The following is a 15446-nucleotide window of genomic DNA, read 5'->3' as shown; positions in this document are numbered from 1 at the left end:
ATTTAGCTTAACCCCTCAAGTTTCTGCAACTTTCTCTTCATATCTTTCCCTTACCTTAGCCAAATTGGTGGGGCATTTTCCAGCCCCTCAGAGACCCACCGTTGGAGTCTGGCAATAGACCACCAGGTGCTCCCTACCTTCAGGGCTATTAAAGTCAACAGGCAGGAGTGAGGGCCTTCTATCGAGGTCTGGAACATTCTTTCTGGCCTCTAGTAGGATTCTGTATTTCCTTGGTGGTAAAGAAGACCTGTAACAGCTACTAACAAGCATCTCAAGTGGGATGGTGAGAAAAGAAGAAGAGAGTCTAGAAAATAGAGGTCCGCCGAAGAGGACAAATAGCTTCAGTCACACAGCTAAATGAGGAAGCGTTCTTGGGACGAAAAGGCCAGTGCTAAAATAAGCACAAGCCTTGTGCCTATGAAACAGAAAGGTGAACAGAGGGGCAGCTGGTCTGTTACTGACTGTCTCTCTGGACTTAGATTTTCCCTTAAGGAGTACCTCTCTTTAGTGTCACCTTGGTGGCTTCGTCTCTCAAGAGACCTAGCCTCTAAATGTCACTAGGCTTCCAGTAAGAACTAATAACAAAAGGGTGGAGAGATGGTTAGGACCTGGGTGCTAAATGCCAAGCGGCTGGCAAAAGAATCGTATGGCTCATCTGCTCCCTGGTGAACACGGAAGAAAAGCCAGATTTAGGGGGTGTGATCCGATTGATGCCTTGGGTAGCAGAGAGTAAGCTATAGTCAGAGATAACTGGTTCACCTGGAACTATCAGGACTTTTTCTGCTGCCTTTCCTGAGGCAGGAGTCAAAGTTGAACTGGGCTTCTGCCTCTTACATCCAATAAAGAGATTGCTAATGCTAGAATTCTAACCTTTAATAGAACTACAGCCTCCCTGTGCCTCTGAATTCCAGGACTGCAGTAGCAGTCCCTTACCAAGCTGTCTCACTGGGTTAAAGGTCCATGGAAAAGAAAACATTCTCACTTTCTCCTTAAGCTGTTATTGGAGGCAGGAGTATCAGGAACTCTGCTGCTAGTGAGTTTGAGGCCAGCCTGGGCTACATAAGCCAGCCTGGGCTACACAAGACCTCATCTCAAATAAACAAAACTAGTTCATCAAACACCTTTATGCATAAACATTTAGAAGTGACTTTTCCCAGGGTGGAGTACAAAAAGCAAGTTGCTAGGAGGTTAATTAAATATCAGTGGCACAAATACTTGTGGAGAGAAATTTGAGGTTATCCCCTCCACACCCAGGCTGAGAAGCAGAGGCCCAGCTGCCTACCTTCCTCACTGGTACAGGAATGGGACTCAGAGAGGTTGTGACTGTCACTTACACTCTTCACACTGTCACCAGTGACAAGATACAGCCTGGAACTAGTGGAAGAGGATGACACTTGCACCTCAGGCCATCCCTCCTGCAAGTCCTCCCTCCCCCAGCCGCCTGCCCCACCCGGCCCCTCCCTCTCCATGCAGGCCCCAGCCCTCCCATTTCTTTCTATAAGCAGTTCACCTCTCCCTCCCCCCATTACCTCCAAGACACCTAACCCTCCACACTGCAACTCTGCCCACTGCCAGCTCCCCCTGTGGTGAAGGCCCCGCCTGAAGCTGAGTAGCTCCCCTGAATCCTCTGGGGCATTCAGATGTACTTTGAGGTCCTGACCTTCCTAGCTTGGATACTGCCATCTAGGCTAGTGGTGCCATGGGCACGGGTCAACCATCTCAGCCCAGCCTGCCCCACGGTTCCAGCAGTGCCCATCTGAGCCAAGACCTGGAGGAGGGCCCTGAGGGAGAAAGAACAAGGCCCAGTCCCTGCACCCACTGGTCCACTTGCCACACAGTCCTCACTGTCACAAGCCCATTTTACAGATGGAGATGCTGAGCCTCTAAAGGGCAGAACCATCTTCCACTGCCATGGCTGGGGGCCAGGACACAGACAAGATGATTGAGCCCCACTTCTACGTCCCACTTCAGTCCCCCTACTCCAGACAACTGTTAGAGGGTGTGATTAATGTCTCTGTTCTCAGTTCCACCCAGGACCCACAGCTTGGCTGGGTAGTGGGGCAAAAGACCCTGAAATGAGACTGTGACTTACATCCACTCTGTTTCGTCCCTTCTGTGCCACATGGCCTGATCCTGTGGCAACTTTGTTGGAATCTGTTTCCTCACCAACAGAAGGATTAAAGAAGGACCTGCCCTCTTTGCTCAAAGGTTACTGGAGCTTGAGTTTGGGCCCTATCACCTTCCTTGGGAGGCACGATGTGATCCTGGCCTCAGTTGCTGACTCCCCAGTGCGGCCCTGAGCACACAACTTTACCTGTCTGAGCCTGTCTTCTTACCTGCAGAGGGACCTCATAGCCCGAGACACTCTCACAGATGTTTGGTTTAGCAGACAGCAGGCAGGCAGGCTGCAGAATGGGTGCCTCCCCACAGTGTGTGTGACATCCAGTGCCCACGTCCCCAACTCTCCATCCACCCCAACTTGAAGAAGTCTGTTACCTGGGCTTGATGTAACCCCTCAGAGAGAGGTCTGAGAGTTGTTGGAAGTCAGCCACTCCTTGGACCCGGATGCTGACTGTAGCCAAGGCTTGGAGGCTGAGCCTGGCTGTAATGCCAGACACCGTGGGAAAGAAGACCTCCCCCAAAGCCAGGGTCAGCCTCCAGGTCACCTGCCCCTGTGGCCAGGGAACCACAGTGACAACACACGGCCAAGGGTAGGGACAGATGGCCTTAGCATGGAGCACAGGATACCTATGTATCCGCAGATACAGGCGGGGGGGAAATGAAGCCACAAATATGAATGGTTGGCCAAGGCCACATAGCAAGCAGGAGTAGAGCCATCCTGGAAATATGACAGTCTGCTTATTGATTAAAGGCCCCTTATTGTGGGGACACCGAGATACATCCTTCAGTGTGTCTTAGGCAGACCCAAGCACTAACTTAGTTAGTGTTGGCCCTGTGAAGGAAGCACGCTGGTTTTATTTAACATCTGTTTCAAAGCTGGGGTGCAGAGCTCCCGCTGAACATACCTAAGGCCCAAGTAGGTGGTGTGGGTAGAGGTCTTAAGCTCAGGTCCCACCCCAAATTCATGTCCCAAGGTCAAAGGATAGAGAATAGAGAAGAGAAGCAGCTAGGATCGGGGTTCCAGGACTGTTGCAGAAGCAAAGGAAAGGGACTGGGGACAGAGACACAAGGCAGGGCATGGGGCTAGGGACAGAAGATGGAGACTGGAAAGGAGCAGGGGACGGGGCAGAGAGTAGGGGCAGAGTAGAAGGGAACAGGAAAAGCGGGGAAGGGACAGAAAATACCTTCAGAAGCTCAACAGTGAGTTCAGCCAGGCGCAGAGACCAGCGTCTCCTGTGGCCTCCCAGAGGCCCGAAGTCTATGGAGCTCAGCTCATGCCGGAACATTCTGACACTCAGCTGACAGCTTGGTGCCCGCCTTGCCCTGTTCTGCTGGGCCACCTGAGGAAGAACCCCAAGTGAAGACAGAGAAGCAAAATGGGGTTAGAAGAGAGGGTGCTAGAAAGGTCAAGACATGTGGGGCCTAGCCTACCAAACACAGTCTACCACACATGTTCTTTGACGTGCATGTAGCACCCATGACCCAGTACAGACACAACTTCCTAGAACAGGCACAAACGAGAAGCCAGCTCAGACCAGTTGCAATGGTCTGGCCCTGAACTGAACTGCTTTCCCTGGTTCCTGCCTCAGCATCCACTTTCTAGATCCCCTCCTGCCACCAGGCTGCACCAGGCCTCGGGCTCCCTTCCTGACTCTAGGCTGCCATGCTCTCCTCATTCCTCATCATTTTTTATGCTGTGTACTCTTGGTTATGTAAGTAGACTTATTTTAACATTTTGGGCTGGAGAGATGGCTCAGCAGTTAAGAGAGAGCACTGACTGCTTTTCCAGAGGTCCTGAGTTCAACTCCCAGCGACCACATGGTGGCTCACAACCATCTGTAATGGGATCCCGTCCCCTCCTGTGGTGTGTCTGGAGATAGTTACAGTGTACTCACATATGATGAATAAATAAATCTTAAAAAATGAGAAAGTTCAATTCTTACAGAAAATCCAAATGCAATCTATCTTTGAAGATAGAAATAGTACTTTGTCTAGCCACCCTCAGTAGGGGACAAGAATGAGCTACACCAAGAAGTAGCCACCAGTTGTAATGGATGCTCCTCCCTTTGTCTTGCCAACATGGACGTCGAGTGTCTGTTGTTCCTCTCTTTGTTCTTGAGATGTGAAGAAGTGAGGGTAAAACATGAGAGAATAGAGAGTGTGTTCTAAGACAATTACTTTTTGAGAAACAGAGTCCCATGTAGCCCAGGCAGGCTCCGCCCCTCCGTGGTGCTGAGGCTTGCCTGGAAACACATCCATCTCCAAGTCCTGGGGTTACAGGCACGTGCCACCATGCCCAGCTAGAATAAAGTGTTTATTCCTGGCCCACCTGAGCTTTGGGCTGACATCTGGTCTGTGTTTAAACATGTCAGTACACACCCAAGCCACCCACATTGCTGGCTTTCAGATGTACACAGAAATGGCATTTTACAAGAGCAAATGCTATAGGCAGAGTGCCCATCTCGGTCCCCACCCTCCAGAACACACATGAAAGGACTGTTCTCACAGTGTCTGCTAAAACAGTAACCAGCAGTGGGACATGATCATTCAGCAGACAGGCTTCCCGCTACAAGGCACACACACTCAGACACTATACACACATCCCACAGAAGTACATCAGGGCCTCTCTCAGCCCAAGTGTTCACTTCATTTTATCTGTTGACACGGGGTCTCATGTAGCCCAGGCTAACCTCGAACTTGCTAGACTGAGACTGGCTCTGAATTTCTGATCCTCCTGTCTCCACCTATTGATGCCTGTATGGGTACAAGCATGTACCAGCATACCTGTTTTTATGAGCTGTTGGGATCCAATGTGCACTACCGAGGTGGGGGCAGGGGGATTGTCACTTTGAGGTCAGCCAGAGCTACACAGTGAGATCTTTATCTCAAATAAAACAAAGATTTAAAATACCACAGGGGCTTTATCAATAAAGTGCTTGTTGCGAGCATGAATAACTGAGTTTGGGTCTGCAGTCCTCAAGGAAAACATAAGCCAAGCACAGCAGTGTGCCCTTTAATCTTGATCTGGGGAGGCCTGGAGTCAGGGAGGCCTGGTGCAGCCTGGTGGCTGGAGGGGATCGGAGAAGGGGATGCTGAGGCGGGAACCAGGGAAAGCAGTTCAGTTCTGGGCTGGCACATCGCCGCTCGTCTGAGCTGGCTTCTTGTTTCTGTCTGTTCTAGGAAGTCTGTCTGTACTGGTCACCACCATGCATGTCAAAGAACAAATGCAGAGTCTGTTGGGCTGCGGCCCTACATGCCCTTGACCTTGCTAGTGGCCCACATTTGGGAACACACACATATGTATGCACACATGCATGCACATGTACAGATACACATAAACATTCATACACACACCTGTATAGACATACATATATATATGTACATATATTTTTACATGTACGTGCATGAACACACATACACACATACATACAGAAAAGTGGAAAAGAACCCAAAACTAAACAACAAAACCATTCCCAGTGGAAGAAGATAAAGACATATCACAGACCGGGAGATAGTGTTTCTGAGTAATATACTGATAACAGGGTTTACTTCTAAAATAAAGAATTCTCAAAACCCAGTAAGAGAATAACCTGATAAATAAAATGAACCTAATACTTGAATATACATTTCGCCAAAGAAAACACCTGGGTAGCAAGCAGATAGGAACTAACTATCCACAAGGTTTGCAAGAGGTCTCAGGTACTCGCAGCCAAAACCGATCATGTATGTGGTGGAAGAAAAGAATCAGGAACTGAAATTTGTCCTCTGACCTCTGCACATGTCCTGTGCCATGTAAATGTGAGCACACACACACACACACACACACACACACACTCGCACACACGCACACACGCACTGGGCATGATGGTGTGCATCGTTAATCCTAGCACATGAAAGGCAGAGACAGATCTCTATGAGTCTGAAGCCAGCTGGTCTACATAGTAAAACCCTGTTATAAAAAAATACATAAAATAAAATCATAAATAAGGTTCACCACCATTAGTCACTGGGGAACACAGATTAAAGTTAGAGATTAGCCTGGCAGGGTTGAGCAGGCCTGAGATCTCAGCACTAGGAGGCTGAGGCAGGAGGATCATGTATTTGAGGGTAAACATGGGCTAAAGAGTGAAGTTTCAGGTCAGCCCAAGTCGTATGGAGGGCCTGAGGTCAGCCTAAGCTACATAACGAGACCCTTCTCAAACAAACAAACAAATAAACAAACAAACATCAACAACAGCAGCCTCTGCTAGGTAGCTCGGTGGCAGTGGAACGGAGCCTCTCTAGCATGGAAAGGCCCTAGGTTCCATCCCCAGGCTGCTTGGGTCAGGGGAACCTCACAGCCATGGATGAATGAAAGAGAGCAAGAGTGTGCTTAGGCTTTAAATCCATGTTCAGTTTACAAACGTCTAAGAGAATGCCAAGCACCCTACTGTGGCAGATAGCTTCTCAATGGCTCCCTGGGGTGGGAGCAGGACAGGAAGGAGGCGTATACAGAGGATGAAGGTGCTTGGTCCTCACCTGTGATCCCATCAACAAAGAGGCTGAGGCAGGAGGATTGTAAGTTGGAGACCAGCCTGGTTACAGAGTAAAACAGTCTCAAAGAAAACAAACCAAAAAAAAAGAGTCCTATGAGAATGGTAAGGTCATTAGATTTTCGATGAGGGTGACATTCGTTCTCAGATTGTATCACGTGTGTGTGTGTGTGTGTGTGTGTGTGTGTGTGTGTGTGTGTGTGTGTGTGTGTGTATGCCAGAGGTCAATTCCTCTCCAATTAGCGCAGAGCCTCTCACTAAAGCTGGGCATCTTGGCTAGCTAGCCACTAACCACCCAGTTTCACTGCACAGCACTGGGGTTAGGGGTGCATGACACTGAGCCCAGCTTTCCAAAGCTGAGGTTTGAAAGGCAGAAGCCATTGCCATCAGAAGTTGGTCCGGTGCTTCCCTATGTTAGGGATGCTTAAGGACTAGAAGAGAAGATGGAGGGTTCTCTGGGATGAACAGAAAGGCTCAGTTCTGGCCTCACTGGTGCACAGAGGAGGGGCTTTGGGCCTTTACCGTATAGAGGTTACACTTAGACAAACACCTTTTCAGCACCAGGCAGGCCTCGCCAGCAGGTGTCCATGAGCACCTAAAGCTTCAGTCTTTCCAAGAGCCCATGCTGCCGTCTGGGTCACTGGCTGGGGGAATGGGGTAGTCAGAGCACACCAGACTCATGACCTTCTTCTGGAGGTTCTTCGTCTTTCTGTATCTTTCTCTTGGACACTCAGCTGTCCAGCCTGGGCTCTGGCCCTGAGGGAATCTCTGGTTCCCCCTCTCTCTTTTTTTCCTGCCCCCAGAGGGTTGGAGGCCCAGCAGACTGTGGAGGATGTCTTTAGCATTTTTCAGCTGAACTCCCAGCTGGAGAGAGAAGCCAGAGGCTCACAGATATGTAACGAAGTCACATGGGTGATCAAGAGCTGTAGGTCTGGGAACAGGGACCTGGGAAACAGACCTGGAGTACTCAGAGCTCCTCGGGAGGCCACCTGGGCTCAGGAAACAGGGTACGACCTTGAAATTCTCAGGCAAAATTTCCTATGAATTCTTTAAGTGTTTGGTTCAAACGGCACCCCCGCTGGGCAGCCTTCCTTCTCCCATGTGAAGCCCAGGCCACACACACATCACACATCCACTTGGGTTTCCAGCACACAAGGTCACACCCAGGCCTCTCGTGGGAATCTGCTTGAGCGGTGTAGGGACTCACGAATTACCCATGAGGCATCTGCTAGCCCAGATGATTCTCAGAAGATGATAGGTGAACAATTTTTTTCCCCTGGGGGCTACAGTGATGGCTCAGAGGTTAAGAAAAAGCACTGACTGCTCTTCCAGAGGGACCGAGTTCAATTCCCAGCAACCACATGGTGGCTCACAACCATCTGTAATGAGATCTGATGCCCTCTTCTGGTGTGTCTGAAGAGAGCTACAGTGTACTCATATACACTAAATAAATAAATAAACAAATGAATAAATAAATAAATAAATAAATAAATCTTTTAAAAAATCCTTTTTCTGTCTGTTCTTCCTCCCAACTGTGTGTCCTTTGTCCTCTTGTTCACTCTCCTCTACCCCCTCGGTCCCCTTGAATCTCTTCCCCTCCCCTCCTGCCTCCAGATGTCTTTGATGATGTTTAGAGAAAAAATCACAAGGGGTGGCACCACCCCCAGCTGGCAGCATCTGGGTGACAGGCTCTGGTCTCCATCAATCAGAAAAGGTTGGGAGAACACAGAGCAAATGTCCTGCAGACAGACTCCAGGGCTTTGGGGCCAAATGTCAGGACTTCACAACAACACACAGGACACCAGCCTCAGAGATCTTCCATTTTCCTGGGCGCTCAGAAGAAGAAAGCTTGCCTAACATGCACTAGGGTCCCAGCACCAAAAGTGGGGAAAAAGAAAGGAGGGAGGGAGGAAGGAAAGAAAGCAAAAAGAAATGAAGGAAGAAAAAAGAGAGAGAAAGAAGACTGTCTTCCACAGTGACCCCACAGCTCATTCATTCCTCAAGGTGACAAGTAAACACTCTGTCCCATCACACCACTCCCTTCCATGCTCCCTCTCTGCATACCCCCACCCTACCTTCCCTCTGTTGCCTGTGAACACCACACCTTTCCTCTTAGCAGGCTACTCTCTGACCTCAGCTCTGCACAGGTCACCTTGATTGAGTTTAGAATTGCCATCCATCAAAACACACCTCTGGGCCCATCTGTAAGGGAGTTTCCAAAGAGGCTAAACTGAGAAAGAAAGACCCACCCTAAGCTTACTCCAGTCTGTGAGCTGGAGTCCTGGACTGAATAAAAAGGAGAGACTCAGAGCAGGTGATAGGGTTTGGCACATAAAAGCTGATAATGTGGGTTCTATCTCTCAGACCCTCGTGGAGGAAGGAGATACTTGACTCCCACTCCCTGCATGCATGTAGTGGTACCCACGTGCTCCACCCTGACAATTTAAAAGAAAAAGAGAAAGCAAGCTGTGCACCAGTGCGGTGTGTGTGCACGCATGTGTGTGTGTATGTGTGTGTGTGTGTGTGTGTGTGCACAGATACACATACACATGATCGCTTCCCAAGTGGATGCAGTGTGACCTCACACTCCTGCTACCTCCATGACTCCCTGACATAATGGAGTGTACTATCAAACTCTCCTTCCCTCAGCTGTTTTTGTTGGGCTTCTTACAGCAGCAAGAACTTTAATAAAATGTCCACCCTTCGTGTCTCAGCTCAACCTCATATCTTCAAGCACAGTTTAAAGCTGCCATTGTCACGTTCAGCAATCTTCCTCTGAACAGCACTGTGGCCATCTTCACCAGACCAGCTGTGTCGGCTCACAGACGGTCACTGCTGGGCTTGTTGGCTGTTGATCCCTTGTGGAAGGAAGGGCTGAGGAGAGCCACCATTCCTCTCAGTGGGATAGATGCCATTCAGTCCCAATTGCATGTGGCCTCTTGGCCTTGGGAGGGGCTAGGGGCAGAGATTCCCATCTCTGCAGTCATAGAGTTATGGAGGAGCTGTCGACCACGCTCGCTGTAGACCTTCCAGCAAGGCTGCTCTGCAGGTTAGCTTAATGAATTCATTGGTTCCTCAGGGTGAACTCTGGAGAACTCAAACCTTGGCTTGTTAGAGCTTTGGTAGGGGAGGTAAAGTACTCCCCCCACCCAGCGAGAAAATTCCCACAACAGCCTCCCAGAATGAAAAGTTCCAGACAAGCAGGAACCATGGCTTAGTGGTTCATCACTGTGTGTCCAGAGCTGAGCACATTGCTTGACACAGTGTCAGCTAGAGGAGGGTATTTCTGCAATGGATGGTAGGTAGAGGGATGGATAAAGGTGGGTGGGCAGGTAGAGAGAATGTGGATGGATGGATGGATGGATGGATGGAGACAGATGGAAAGTGGAAATATGAATGGATGGGGGAGGGAATAAGAGCGATAGACAGACAGACCATGGTAGATGGATGGATGGATGGATAGATAGATAGATAGATATTAGGATATATGAATGGATCAAAGAGATGGATGGAAGGATAGATGGCCGAGTGGGATGGGTGGATGGATGGACAGACGGGTGGGTGGACAGATGAATGGATGGTTGGATGGATGGGTAGATGGACAGATGGATGGGTGAATGGATGGGTGGATGGATGGATGGATGGATGGATGGACGGGTGGGTGGGTGGACAGATTGGAGGATGGACAGGTGGATTGATGGATGATGGGATGGATGAGATGTACTGAAGGATGCTTGGATAACATGTGTGGACAGATGTATGGCTGTATCTATGGGCAGTAGGTAAATAGGTTAAAATGATAGATGAATGCAAAACAATGGATGCAAGGGCAGGTGAACGGACAGAGGGACAGGTGAGGTCACTCCCAGCCCCGCCTCCAGGACAGGCCTTAGGGGGAAGGCAAGACCAGTACTCTTACCTCCAGCCGGTTGCAGGCCCGGCCAGCAGTGTGGATGGTGAAGTCACCGTGGCAGAACAAGGGAGGAAAGAGTTGGGAGAGGAGGGTCCTCTCCAAGTTGGCTCCCAGGCTCCTTAGAGATAGAGAGAGTGCATCCCGCCCCCAGGAGAGCGTTAGCCATCACCTCATCCACCTGATGGAGGTTGGGGGAGGTGCCAGAGCACCCTATGCTTCCCAGGATGCATGATGTGGTTCAGGGACCTCAGCTGAAAAGACCTCTGCTCCTCCCACCCACTGCCCGCTTGGAAATCCAACACAAGCCCTTGAGAACAGGGTAAGCTTCATCATCGAACTCCAGCTCTCTACCTTTTGAGACAGGGCTCTGTAAGTTGTCCAGGCTAGCCTCAAACTTGTTGTATGTAGTCCAAGCAGAGGAGAGAGTACCCTTAGCCCCTGTATTCTGGGAGATTGGAGCTCTGGGGTTCCCAGGCCTTGCGGCCCCAGGTGAGCCATACTTGAGTGGAAGGTGACATCAGGATAAGACGAGTGTGTCTAGGTCTCCGTCTGGATCTGCTGACTGAGGATGTCCTCAGTGTTTCAGGGGATCATCCGTCTCCAGCAGTCACAGGATGGGGCTCCACACAAAGGAGCCCACTGAGGCACAGTGGCAGCAAAAGATGCATGGTGAGCCAAGGCTCTTTGACTCAGCCCAGGCCTGCCGTGCCCCTGTGTCAGGGCTGCTCAGGACCTGCTGTGGTAGCTGACAGGAGTAGAACCCAGCCTGTGGATGGAATTCTGATGAGCTTCCCTGAAGACAAAGTGAAGTTATGAAGTGGGATCCCTCGGCTTGAAAATCAGACCCAAGTCTGAACCAGTTCATTTCTACAAGTACAAGCTGCGTTACCTCAGGATGCTGGTATGCCCTCTCTGTGCCTCATCTGGGAAATGAGGATACTGTGCTTTATTTCAAATTCTTATTCCACCCAACCCCTTTAAAAACTTTTCTATGTGTGCGTGCGTACATGTATGTGCGTGCATGTGAGCTCAACACACAGGGCTGTTGGCGAAGGCCAGTCAAAGGCCAGAGTCTGACATCTCAGAGCAGACAAATAGGGGATGTGTGAACCATGAAGGAGACCCTGTCAGAGTCCTGCAGGGATATCGCATGTAGGTGTGAATCTGTAGGGTTATCAGAGCCTAACGGGAACCCTGACCATAGGGCTTGATAACGGTAAGTCACAGCTGGAAGCTACTCAAACATCTGGCCATGGGGCAGGGAACCCACTTCTCCTACTGGGCAGCACACAGCTTGCTATCTGTGGCCCCTGTATGATCCCTTGGAGGAGGGTTAGCAGGCTGACTACTAAGATTCAAGACAAGGTCTTCCCTACCTCAGCCCTTCCCTCCGCGTCAAGCTTGAAACGAACACCACGATGATCTTCTGGGACCCTACGTTCACAGAGGTCATTTGCAGCATGGTCTTGGTTTTGCTCGCTTTGTAGTGATGCACATGCTCTGTTGCTGAACCACAACCCTGACCCTGCATCTGTTTCAGAAGACTCGAATAGGTGTTTGGGTTTCAGGAAAACGCCAAGTCACATCAGGTGTGCAGAGAGGTCCATCTGGGTGCTAAGGCCCAAGACAGAAAACAACCTCCAGCCCTTGGTGGGGACAGGTAAACCAGATAGAGACGCGCATGAGTGTTATCTGTGCGTGCTGGTCTCGGTTACATAGATGTGTGTTGATTGGCTGGTTAGGTGGGTGTCTGCAGTGGTGCAGATGGAACCCAGGGTCTCACACAGCCAAGCAAGCTCTCCTGCACTGTGTTGAAGTTTCGATGCCACTCGAGAAGAAGGCCTTCACTGTTCACCCATCTCCCTGCCCTGCCCTTTCAAACATGACTGCAGAGAGAACAGAGGGTGAGCTGTCCTCTTACATCATATCACAGGAGGATGCACCAGCTCACCCCCCCCACACACACCCCGCCACACACACCCCGCCCCTACTCTGAGGCACACTATGTAGTGTCCTCATTTCACAGACCTAGAGGGCTCACAGCAACGTGGGTCCCTCTCCTGTGCACACAGTCAAGGATGAGTTGGGCTGGGGTTAGAACCAAGCTGTTAACAAGCTATGTATTACTCATTTGGTTTTCGAAACTGGGTTTCTCTGTGTAGCCCTGGCAATTCTGGAACTCACTCTGCAGACTAGGCTGGCCTCAAACACAGAGATCCACCTGCCTCGGCCTCCCGAGTGCTGGGATTAACGGTGTGTGCTACCACCACTACATGGTACACTATACAATTCTTCAGATTGTTTTTACAGTGCAGGATGGAGGCCAGGTCTTTCATACATTAGGAAGTGATCTACCTCTGAGCCCCGGCCCAGGCCATGTCCCTAGGCCCAACCTTTGTTCTTTGGAGACAGGGTTATAGTGTGTATAGTCAGGCTGACCTGGAATTCATGATTCTTTTGCCTTATTGCCTGTACTGCAAGAATTACAGATGCACACTGTCACTGGGCCAGTTGTTACTGGGATTTTTGTTTTGTTTTGTCAGGTGAATTTATCTTTCATACTATGTCCAAAGTTCCCCCGTTTAAAGGGAACTCACTGATTCCCAAAGAGACCTAGTGATAGCCAGAGTCTCTGTTGGTGATTGCCTCTTACTCTCAGTCAGGGTCTCATGAAGACCAGGCTGGCCCTAGTGTCTCTTTATAGAACTATCTGTGACCTGCCCAGAGTGAGCAGACCTTGGAGAGTCTCGAAGAGCCTGAGGACCTGAGAGAAGGAGATTTTCTCAAGCTACCCACGGGCAGGAAGGGGCTGGAGCTGCCATGTGGGAGAACACACAGGGCTAACTGTGTAACTGGAGGAGCAGAGGCTGAGGGGACTCCTAACCACACTGCACACCCTGAGAGACCCCTGGCATCCCACACCTCCCTACTCACTGGGTAGAGCGCTCAGTTGCCTGTGTGTTGCCCGCATCTGGGCAAACACCTCCTCACTGGGGCACCTCATCAGGGCCAGGTCAGCATTGATACGGAGCTCTGTGTCCTCTTCAGGAGCTTGGTACAGGTGCAAGAGAACTGACCACTGGCTTGGGAAAGACATCCACCATTTGGTCCGCACCCTGTATAGTGCCCTTGTTTCTACAGTTGACCCTGTGACCCCACCAGCTTCCACCATGTCTCTACCGTAAGTAACTTCCCCAAAACACTGTCCTTGTGACCCTACTATGGGATGTAGTGAGGTCACGTCTATTCCCCAGTCCTCCTATGCCAGAGCCTGGTCAGTTTCCGAGCATACCAGTAATAACATGTGGATGCATTCCAATAAAGCTTTATTTACAAGACAGCATAAGCATGAAATATAAATGTCTTAGTGCTTCCAGACCAAGTTCTAAAAGAGCCACCTCCAGGCTCTGTGCCTCTCCATCAGCTCCTCCCAACTTCCCTCACAGTGCAGCCATCTAGCCATCCATTCATATCATATACTTTCTGAGCACCTACCATGTACTTGATCAGATAGATGACATCGTGGACATGGCTGACCCAGGCCCCATCACCCAGACACTCAGGTTCTAGTGCAATGAAGGTTAATGTGCAAGATAAATAACACATAAGGAAAAAGGGGGAAGCAAAAGCAGTGTATGTCTGTGCATGTATGTGTGTGTATGTGTTTATGTATATACGTGTAAGTGCATTGTATCTGTGTGTGTATGTATGTGTGTGTATGTATGTGCGTGTTTGTGTGTGCATGTGGTTGCATGAACATATGTGTGAGTGCATGTGTTTGTGTGTATGTGTGTGTGCTTGTGTGTGCATGCATGTGTATGTGTTTGTGTATACATGTGTGTGCATATGTGCATGCATGTGTGTGTTTGTGTATACATGTGTGTGTGCATATGTGCGTGCGTGTGTGTGTGTGCGTGTGTGTGTGTGTGTGTGCGTGTGTGTGAAAACCATGGGCAACTTCTCCAGTACACAATCACCTGTGGCTCTGCTATGAAAGGTAGTGGGGCCACTACCCAGGTCCTCTGCTAGAGCAGCTGGTGCTCTTAACCACTGAGGCATCTCTCCAGCCCCTCTCCACCTCATTTTTTTTAAAGATCTTTTATTTTATTTATGTGTGTTTGCTTATATGAATCATGTGTGTACATGCATGCATGTATGTTTTAATGCCAGAGGTCAACATAGAGTACCTTTCCATAATCGCTTTCCACCTTATTTTTGAATGTTATCAGTATGAGTATTTTGCCTGCTTGTATGTCTGCATACTATACGCATGTTTGGTGCCAATGGGGGCCAGAAGAGGGCACTGGATTCCCTGGAACTGGAGTTACAGATGGACATGAGCTGCCGTGTGGGTGCTGGGAACTGAACCCAGGTCTTCTGCAAGAGCAGCCAGTGCTCTTAACCACTGAGGCATCTCTCCAGCCCCTGTCCACCTCATTTTATTTAGATTTATTATTTGTTTAAGGTGTCTTTCCTTGCATAAGTTTATGTGCGGTGTTTGTAGAGGAGCCCTGGAGTTACAGGTGGCTATAAGCCACCATGTGGGTACCAGGAACTAAACCAGGTACCAGGATGTGAGAGCCAGGCAGCCATTTCTGCAGCAGCTCTTCCCCGACCCCCTTTTAAAGACTTACTTATTGTGTATTGTGTTACGTGTGTTACCACCTTTATTCTGAGCTGAGGTCTGTCGCTGAGCCTGGAGCTCAGCAGTTCAGCTGGGCTGGCCGGCCAGCAAACCCCATGGGCTCTCCCATCTCTGTTCCTTCCTCAGGGTTGGGATAACAGAAATGTTCACCATGCCCAGCTTCTCTGTGGGTGCGAGAGATAAACTCAGGTCCTCACACTTTCACAACAGGCACTTTACTGACTGAACAGCCCCC

General features: G+C 49.8%; 1 protein-coding gene across 1 annotated transcript in view; it reads right to left on the bottom strand.

The window, feature by feature from the left end:
• The window catches only part of LOC102552269 (uncharacterized), a 96398-nt gene that overhangs the window by 56534 nt on the left and 24418 nt on the right, over nucleotides 1-15446 (bottom strand). Inside the window, 7 exon segments of the mRNA XM_063270018.1 lie at nucleotides 1283-1654; nucleotides 1657-1781; nucleotides 2497-2672; nucleotides 3108-3479; nucleotides 10573-10684; nucleotides 11145-11478; nucleotides 13501-13645. Of these exon segments, the coding sequence (XP_063126088.1) occupies nucleotides 1283-1654; nucleotides 1657-1781; nucleotides 2497-2672; nucleotides 3108-3479; nucleotides 10573-10684; nucleotides 11145-11478; nucleotides 13501-13645 (1636 nt within the window).

Source organism: Rattus norvegicus, chromosome 10, assembly GCF_036323735.1.
Source record: "Rattus norvegicus strain BN/NHsdMcwi chromosome 10, GRCr8, whole genome shotgun sequence".
Lineage (NCBI taxonomy): Eukaryota > Metazoa > Chordata > Mammalia > Rodentia > Muridae > Rattus > Rattus norvegicus.
The sequence above is the reverse complement of the archived record's forward strand: the minus strand, read 5'-3'. Positions and strand labels throughout refer to the sequence as shown.